The sequence below is a fragment of the Arachis stenosperma genome, chromosome 5, assembly GCF_014773155.1.
Source record: "Arachis stenosperma cultivar V10309 chromosome 5, arast.V10309.gnm1.PFL2, whole genome shotgun sequence".
NCBI lineage: Eukaryota > Viridiplantae > Streptophyta > Magnoliopsida > Fabales > Fabaceae > Arachis > Arachis stenosperma.
Window position 1 is genome coordinate 141,315,259 of NC_080381.1, and position 9,981 is coordinate 141,325,239.

General features: G+C 34.8%; 1 protein-coding gene across 1 annotated transcript; it reads right to left on the bottom strand.

Moving 5' to 3' along the window:
* Positions 1-1,157: 1,157 nt before the first annotated feature.
* Positions 1,158-3,759, bottom strand: LOC130981594 (uncharacterized). The gene is made up of 3 exons (XM_057905175.1): positions 2,983-3,759; positions 2,077-2,668; positions 1,158-1,939 (listed from the first exon to the last, which is right to left on the bottom strand). The coding sequence occupies exons 1-3, from the start codon at positions 3,757-3,759 to the stop codon at positions 1,158-1,160; spliced, it is 2,151 nt and encodes a 716-aa protein (XP_057761158.1).
* Positions 3,760-9,981: the final 6,222 nt, after the last annotated feature.

Consider the following 9,981-nt stretch of genomic DNA (forward strand, 5'->3'; position numbering starts at 1 on the left):
GTCCTTAACCTTACACTGGCCTCAATATTATCCCCGAATTTAACACAAGTGTTTCACGGTCATCCCTTAAACATTTTCCGGAGAATATTCCTTAACGGCGCACTGACGTGTATGAAGAGGGGCCACGTTGGATAGGTAACGGTTATCTGATGTGGCAGTTATCTTTATTTAACTCAATTTAGTCCCTGAAATCATTTATAACCCTAATTCCCAATTTATCACGAGAAACCAGACTGTTTCTTCTTCTCTGCTCTCCTTCGTCTTTCCCGGCACCCTTGAGCTTGAGTTGAGTGGAGTGGGTCATGATGGGTGGAGGCAGCAACCATGTTAGTAGCTCCAGTAACTGACGTTCAGAGAGAAGCTGTGGGAGGAGAACCACCAGAAGTAGTCAGGAACGAGTTCCAGATAGGTGTGGGTATGGTAGCCAACCCGTCCTGAAGTGGTCAGGAACAGAGGCGAATCCAGGGAGACCATTTTATGGTTGTCCTAACTACAATGTAAGTGATTTTTGTTAATGAATATACCTAGCATCGTTGCTTATTAAATTTGTAACATTTCTTCTCCATGGGCATGAAATGTGGTTGCAAAGTGTTGGTAAGAGGTGGTGTGGTCTCTTTATGTAGGCTGACAAATTGGCTGATGAAGAAGAAGAAAGTGACAGAGGTAATTATGGCTTTGAAATGGTGGAGTGGAGAATGAAATTTGCTTGGAAACTTGGAAAGTTGGAGTGTGAAATTAAGGCTCTAAGACTAGCATTTTGTTTGTTCTTAGTTATTGTTACAGTAATTGTAATTGTTGTTTGTGTAGTATGGAAGCAATGATTTCCAGTTGAATATTGTGTAAAACAAAAGTTGTAATTGCTGCACTTTATGATGAAGAAATGAATAGATTTGTGTAATTCTATTTTAAGTAGCTAAGGAAGTGTAATAGAATTTGAAACATTCAACAATAACATTCCCACATGGTTAATTATTTTCCAAAGTTGTCTGTGTCAAACTAGACACGATCAAAAGACAACATAGAGTATTTAACTACCATAATCCAAAACACATACACGATTCAAAGACAACATAGAGTATTTAACTACCATGGAAATCAGAAACCATAAAGTTCAATGTTTAAAAGCAAAATATCTTAACAGAAAAATAGCAAAGTGTTCATTTGTTGAATTTTCTTGGGGGTTTGAACCCCGGAGTTGGAACAAAATGCATGACGTTACGCAACCTTGAAGCTGTAGTTGCTGATGCACCAACCATTGGATCGATAGAAGCACTTGTCGGAGGAGCATTTGAAACAGTTGGAGGAGGAGCACGGGTTGCTGCTAAAGGAATCGAAGCTGTTGCAGGTGGTGGAGGTTGTTTTCTTTTTTGAGGGAGATTTGGTGGCCTTGCCTGGGGCTGATTTACCTGGTGGGATGCTTCATTTTCATTTTCTGACACCATTGGTTGACTCATGCCAACCTCAATCTCAATAGCATTGCCCTCATTTGGGACTTCAGGTGCAACAGGGAGAGGTTGTTGCTGATTTCCTGTATTAGCTTCACTAGCAGCAGCTGCCGCAGTTGCCACAACTGCAGCCTCGTCGTCAGCCTTCTTCTTAGCACAATTTCTCTTGTCGTGACCCTTGCCATCACAATGACGGCATGAACCCTCTTTATATACCCTCTTCATCTTGGTGATCTTCTGCTTCTTGTCTCCAACCGGGCCTTCATCAACTCCCTTTCTTCTTTTCTTCTTGGGTGCCCCTGGCATCTTCTTAAATTTGGGTGCTTGTGGTCTATTGTGAAGAGACTTCTCCCATAGTTTCTGGCCAGGAATAGGATTGATATGGAATGCATAGGTGTCATTGTATGCATCCATTGTCAACCATCTATGACAGAAGTCTTCGGGCTGCCTGCCTGCCCTAGCCATTGCAGCACAAGCATGGACACAGGGCATCCCTGTTTCAAATCAATTATATGCATCCAAGTTACTAAGTAATCAACTCCAATTCCAGTATGCAATCCACAATAAATTAAGAAAAATAATTACAATATCAGAATAATTATTGAAAGGGTAATGACAATTAAAGTAATACCACTTAGTTGCCAAAGTCCACAGGTGCATATTGCCTTTCCCAAGTCCACTACCATGTTTGTCGGCCACCTATGTACCTCGAATTGTTCATAGTCCGCATCTCCGGACCACATTGGCAGCCAATTCTTTGAAGCATTCCTAATCTTTTCCAAGCGACTACGTTGAATAGGGGGTAGTAACCCAACATGGTTCTTGAATTTCATTTTGTTTCGGGCTATTGTCCTCATGATATACATTCTAACTTCCTCGAGTAGTGTGATAATTGGTTTAGCCCTTGCTTCCTTGATTCTTGCATTGAATACTTCGCAAACATTGTTACATATGTTGTCACATTTTGGTTGGGTAGGGAAGAAGGCCCGACTCCATGCATCTCTTCGCCATTTGGCAAGGTACTCCCAGGCTTCCTTCTTAGCTCTCTGAATTTTCATCATCCCCTCAATGAATCCCTCTTGAGTGGTAGATCTTGCACACTCCCACAGTAATCCTCTGAATTCGTTGTCTTTCCACTGCTTATTGAAGTTTCTCCACAAGTGCCAAACACAAAATCTGTGGTGGACACCAGGGAAGACCTCCTGGACAGCTGTGATTAGTCCCTGCAGGAAACCAAAGAAATTATTAACTTATAATATCGGGACCCAACCTGGTCCCTTAACTTACATAAGTGACATAAACTTAGTCCCTACATATACATAACTGATATAAAATTAGTCCCTACACATACATAAGTGACAGTAAAATAGTCCCAACTAGATAGTCAGTTATACTCCTATCCTATTATATTAATACAGGCATATTGAAATAGAATCATGAAAGCAAAACATGACAGAAACAATGTCTGAAACAAACCAGTGGTACTGGAATCAGAATCATGAAAGCAATAACTAGTAAATAACAAATTCGTCGTTACCTTTTGCATGTTCGAAATGAAACAACATCCATTTTGGGTATAGATTCCTAGATCATCATGCAGCAGCTCAAGGAACCACCTCCAATTATCTGTGTTCTCCACTGGTACAATGGCATATGCAATTACGTAAATATGATTATTGGCGTCTTGTCCAATGGCTGCCAATATTTGTCCACCAAATCTGGTTTTCAGGAATGCTCCGTCAAGCCCAATTAAAGGTCTGCATCCTGCCTTAAACCCCTTCATGCATCCATCGAGACAAATGTACATCTTGTCAAAAGTGGGCTCTTCTGAGTGGTTTGGATGAGGAATTGTGGCGATGCGCATAGTAGAACCAGGGTTGCACTTCAGGAGAGTCTCACCATAATCTCTCACCATCCCATATTGTGCAGCAGCATCACCATACACAATGTGCCTTACATCTCCGAGTGCTCTTGTTAGGGAAGATTTGTTCAACTCCAAGTCATATTTACTTTTAAAGTATGTTAAAGCTTCAGAGTGCTTCAGATTCGGAAATTTCCTAAGCTTCTTGACCAACTTGCTAGCTAACCACTCTCTGTTAGCTAATCTATTTTTTATCTCCCTTGGGCAGGTATGATCATCATTGAAGGTTTTAACTTGCCAGCAAACACTCTCACTATCCATAGAGGCATAGATAACCCATAGACAGTCCTCAACCTTACATAAAGCCCTGCATCGTACTTTATCATGTTTCTTGAATCTAACTCTCCTACCTTCCTGGATGCAATACTCCCTCACAGCCTCCTTAAAATCCATCTTCGTGTTGAATTTCATCCCAACCTCTAATCGGATTTCCCCGAACCTTGTTCCTTCTCTGAAAACCGGAAATGCGTCGTCATCCTGAACTTCAGCAAATTCATCCTCTGAGTTGGGGGGGTGTCCTCATTTCTTCGGAATGCCAAGAATTTGCCCCATCTGACTCATCATGATATTCATCATGAGCATTATAACCCTCAATATCAGGACTATGGTCTCCCGGTTGTCCAGAAAAGAACTCATCATCTTCACCGGAATCATCCTCAGGTACTAATCCATCATCAGGTTCTAGTATCTCCTTCCACAAATTACTCTCCTTAACTTTTTTAGGGTGCTTCCTGTTTACGTCTTTCCTTTTACCTTGCAGTATTGTATTGGTGACCTCTTCATCACTCGAACTTTCCTCAGCTCCGGGCTTGTAAGCACTATCCTTCGCACTTTCATAATTGTCCGAACAGTCTGATTCTGATAACACAACCGTATCAGCTAGCTTTTCCTTACCCTTAGTTGTTTGCCTCGCCACATGACCTTTGGCTAGACCCCTGGTTATATATCTCCTATTCAGTGTTGTTCTTTCTTCGCCTTTCTTTCCATTTTTTTCAAAGCAGCTTATTTCTTCTCTGTCCCATTTTTTGAGGACACTTTCAGTTAAAAAATCTTACCCTGTTTTGGCTTAGGCAGTGTTGATTTCGTGGTTGCAGCTGGTTCTTGAGTATGACCCATGTTTTGGTTGGGTGGGGCAGGGGGGTAGCAGCCATAGAAATTAGGGTCGGAATGGTGGATTTGAGGGTTGGGGTTGATTTGGTGGTTGCAGCTGGTACTTCAGTATGGTCCATGGGTGGGGCAGGGGTAGTTTTCGTAGAGGTTGCCTTATGGGTGGGTTTGGTAGTACTCAGACGGTTGATACATGGGGTTGGAACTGGGTCTGGAGGAATGACCTTGGAGCTTGGTCCTATTCTCAGCAAAACTGGTTGGGTAGGGACTTCAACCACCACCTCCTCCTTGTCCTTTCTGAATGGTAGTTCTTCCAAGTACGTTGGAATAGATACCCCATGTTCATAGTACACATGCACCTCTCCATGGTTGCTTTCAGCAAGGAAGCACATCTCCAGCAGCTCAGCATCAGAATTAAGTTTTCTTAGGCCAGTCTATAAGGGTCTCTTTGGAACCAGCCACCAACAGTGTTCCGCCTTATCATACCCAAGTTCTTTGTAGTAATTTCTGATGAAAAAGACATCTAGCCTATCAGGGTCAACCTTCGAAATCTCTGAAATATGGTCCCTGGTGTATGACACAACACCTCTTCACTCTTCACAAAGGATCCCCTATGGTGACACACAATAGTTATGAGACCCATCTGAAAAATAAAATAACAAATGATTATCAAGATTGCCATCAACCAGGAAAGCACAATAACACCAGTCCCTAACCCTCCATGAACACACATAAATAGCATACATAAACAACCTACATTCTTCTATTTTCAGCACATTACAACCATAGCTACCATCATTACAGCAAAAAACAATAACAAAAAAAACGCAACATCAATGTACGCAGAAAACCCTAACAAAAATTTTCAGAAAAATCATATAGCAAAATGATGAGCGAATGAATATATAACGACTTAACAATGTACAAAAAGTCATGATCAACAAAACAGAGGAGTAGATGGTAGCTATTGTGTTTATCCTTTCTATTTTGCTTACCTCTAACAATCAAAGTACTTCCCGTCAGACTACTACGTGTGCGATAGAGATGAGATAATCACAATATGCTTGATTTCGTTGAGAGAGAAGGCCAGCGAAAATCCCTCTCAAACTGGCGCCATTGAAGAAAATAAGGAGAAGAGGAAGAGATTGTGTTGGCTTGAGAGAGAAATTGTCACTGCATGTTAAATCCTTTCCCCAAACACTAACTGACGACGTTTCAATGCAATTTGGGCGCCAAATTAAAAAATGACGTTGTTTTGGGAGTCCGGCCTGGCTTCCAGCATGGCATCCGTAAGTCCAAGTCAACTTTCCGTCACTGGAAAATGTTTCAGGGACGACCGTGAAACACTTGTGTTAAATTCGGGATAATATTGAGGCCAGTGCAAGGTTAAGGACCACTTTGAGTGTCGAGTACAAGTTCAGGGACCACTTTAAGTATTAACTCAAAAATATATCAAACTAAAAATGACAATAATAAAAAATGTAAGATAATGTTATACAAAACATTCTAAAATTTAAAGTAATTCTTCTACTTAATACATTTTTATTGTAACAAATTTAACTACCAATTAGTTTATATTGAGAGTGACAAAATCAAGAACTTATGTAACACTAGTATAATATTAAATTAGAAAAAAAATCAACATACCCTCTTTTTTTTGTTGTTGATCTATTCTTGACAGTACTTTCATCTGAATTGTTCTTGACAATTCTTTGCACACCAGGATTACAAGTACAATTAATAAAAAATAAAAAAACTAAAAAATAATGAAAAAAAGATAGACAATAGAAGAAGCAAATAGTAACATCATATTATACAATGAATTATAGGCATATTTAAAAATAAAGGTTAAGTACTTTTTTTGTTTCTAAGGTTTGGGGTGAAAATCAAATTCGTTCCCGACTTTTTTTTGTTATTAAAATCATCCTTAATATTACAAAACATTATAAAATCATTATTTTCTACTTTAATTTTATTTTTTGACTAAATTACCCTTAACAATTAATAAAAATAATATTAACAAAATAAAACAAAAAATCCCCCCACACCCCAATATCCCACCCTCATCCCCAATCTCTCTTCCATGTTCCCTCCCCATCCCGTTTCTCCTACTATCTTCGAACTCCCCCCTCTCCAAATCCAATTCTTCTTCTCTTCTTAAACAAAAACCAAATTCAGCAAAAGTGACATCCAAATTCAACAACAACAAATTCGGTCAAAAAAACTGGGGGTGTGGGGTTTTTTGTTTTATTTTGTTAATATTATTTTTATTAATTGTTAAGGGTAATTTGGTCAAAAAAATAAAATTGAAGTTAGAAAATGACGATTTTATAACGTTTTGTAACGTTGAGGATGATTTTAATAACAAAAAAAAGTCGAGAACGAATTTGATTTTCACCCCAAACCTTAAAGACGAAAAAAGTACTTAACCCTAAAAATAAATATGTTAATAAATACAATAATTGAAATATAACATGTACAAAATTAACAATAATTTAAAAAAAAAACTGTAAATTCTAACATTTTCATATTTTCATGTATCCCATTATCTTCTATACCAAAAGTAACATCCTCCAATGCATCAAAGTAATTTAATCCTAAGTTATCTTAGATAACTTTTAACAAAGATACCCCAATAATATTTTTAACATAATGAGATTCATAAAAATGCATATAGATTGGATCATTTCGCTTATGCACAGGAGCCACAAAAAATATTCCACTTGTGACATACATTAAATAGATCCACACCATGCTTTTGAAGTTATAGAAAGCAAGTAATTTTTTTACCTCATGTGAAGGTATCCAGATTTTTCTTTCTCGAATTTTTATTTTAAGCTTGATACAATTGTTACGGACTTACGATGATCAATTAGTCCAATTTCATCTTTCACCTCGGCATCATATTTAGCAATTATTATATGTTATATAGAATTAACACATCACCCTAAAAAAAAACTTATTACATACATTTAATTTATTATGATAAATTTTATTATTTGGGTTATATGTAATTTATTTATTTTTACATCGTTACTAAAAAAAAGCACCAAGTATATATTAATTTAAATGTGTACCCGTCCTTTATATGCACCAAATGTGATTCTTGATTTTTTTTATCAGTGACCAATGTTGTCTTATACTAAAGAAACGCTTAAATCAGGTATGTTGTCTTGTACTAAAGAAACGCTTAAATCAGGTCCATTCAGTATCTTTACAACATATATTGAATAATACCTTACATCATTGTTAGTTCTAACTTTTTTTTTCTTTTTTCATAAAACTACTGTAGAATCTTTTAAGCGTCATCATTTTTATTTTTGTTTTTCTTTTTTATTTTCAGATTTTTTTATTATTATTTAATTTATTGACTAAAATATTTGAGATTGTTTAATACTCAAATTTTCAGGCAGATTTAAACTATAGATGTAACTAAGTTTTAGTATAATTTTGATAATTTGAAATTAATTATATCTTGGATTATACTCAAAAAATAAAAAATAGGATTAATTTTGAGTAATGTACTTTTATCTTATAATAATTATTTTATTTTATTTTAATTTTTCATATTAGCGGAATGATTGATTTTATGCTTTGCTCAATTAAAAAACTACTTTGAAACCAAAAAGATCATGTTAACGAAGATAAGTAGTCTTAAGTGAAAGGTAAAGTAACGTGCATGATGGATAAATGGTATAAGAAAAGAGCTAATGGAGATATATTGCTAATTGAAGAAGTAGATGTCAAATATGAGGATTTGAAGGTGGTGTTAGATAACAAAGATAAGCTCATAAAAGTCAAGGAACATGTAATCTTCGAGATGCGGTTTTTGAAGAACAAAAGTACAAAACAATTAACGTCAAAACATATATTTCATGATTTATGCGTTGTGGCCAAACGTAATAGGGAGTTCAGAGCTAAATTAAAAAAAGACCAGGACTAAATTGATTCTATTCTAAAAGAAAAATGAATGAGTTAGATATTACGAGAATATAATTTACTAAAAAAAATGACATAATGTCTATTTAATGTTAATGATTTTAGAGATAAAATGGTGAGGTGTGCATGAAGGACATGAACACTATGCGTTTGTTTTTTAGGATGGGATAGGACAAGATATTGGGAATAAAACAGGATAAGATACTGATGGATAGAGACACAAAATTTTGTGTTCTTGTATTTTGTTTAATGATAAACTAAAACAACTTATGAAAATCTAATTTATTTTCATTTTTTTTCAATCAAAAAATTTGAGATGGAAAATATAATAATAAAAAGTATAATTATGAAAAATTAACAAGAATAATGAAAGAAAAAATAAAAAATAAGTTCTGTCCCTTTTTAGTGTCTTTGTATCCTTCCTGTCAGGATGGACATAAAATACACTAATTCAGTGTCTCTAAACATATTATTTCTGTTCATATCTCCGCTATTAAACACGATTTTATATCTCTGTGTCTCTGTCTCAGTGTCTTGTCTCTGAGACTATTACGGAACTGAATCAATTCTAAAAGTAGAATAATGTTAGATTTTTTTTCTTAGTTGATTTGAATATTACACCTTATCTAATAATTGGAAGACTTATTCTTTTAATATATTTTTGATATATATTGGTTAATCACTCTACTGTTAAAAAGTCTAAGGGTGAAAAGATAGTGTTTATATCACTATAAAATTTATTCTTTTTATATTTAATAATAGAATTTAAATTATACAAATTTAAAAACTAAATGCTTGAAACTTAAAACAAGAACAAATTGATTGAGGACAATATAAGCTTATGTTTAAAGACAACATAGGATCTTAGTTTTTTTTTTCTAATAATTTATCTATTATTGTAAAATTTTGTAGATTAAATTATTATAAAACAATATTTTGTATTCTAAAATTTATTATTGTATATTATATATATTAATTAATAATTATTTAAGTTAATTAAATATTAATTCTATGTCTTATTATTTTAATTCATATATATAATATATTTAACAAATTTTCATTATTTTTGTGTCATGTTCGTGTAATGCACGGTCAATGCGCTAGTATATAATATAAATGGTTAACTATAAAAGTTAAATTTGACAAACATAAAATAATATATCTTTAATTACAAAAGAAAAAATATATCTTTTAAAAATTAATTTTAATAAATAAAAAATAAAAATTTTAGGAAACCAACAATTAAAATTATAACTCATATTATAAGATAGGAGAATGCATGATTAAGTGATGAATGGATATAAAACTTCAATATTAAAGAATCTTTTTTAGTCAAATAAATTCGACAGCTCTCAATTACAAATATCACAACATATTCACACAACATTAAAGATTTTCTTTTTAATACTAGTACATTTACCAAAGTTTAAATCTAAATACAACCTATTAAAAAGCACATAGTTACTATTTTTTTTTTGGTCAAGTGGATTGGACAACCCCCAATTCTAGGTATCACAACACACACCCACGCACCTACGCTTTGAGGTTTTATCAAACCTCATCCCAGTC

Coding starts and splice junctions, on each gene's coding strand:
- LOC130981594 (XM_057905175.1), bottom strand. CDS start 3,759: ATGGATTTTAAGGAGGCTGTGAGGGAGTATTGCATCCAGGAAGGTAGG. Junction 2,669..2,982: donor TCATTTCGAACATGCAAAAG/GTAACGACGAAT, acceptor GGTTTCCTGCAG/GGACTAATCACAGCTGTCCA. Junction 1,940..2,076: donor TGGACTTTGGCAACTAAGTG/GTATTACTTTAA, acceptor GATTTGAAACAG/GGATGCCCTGTGTCCATGCT.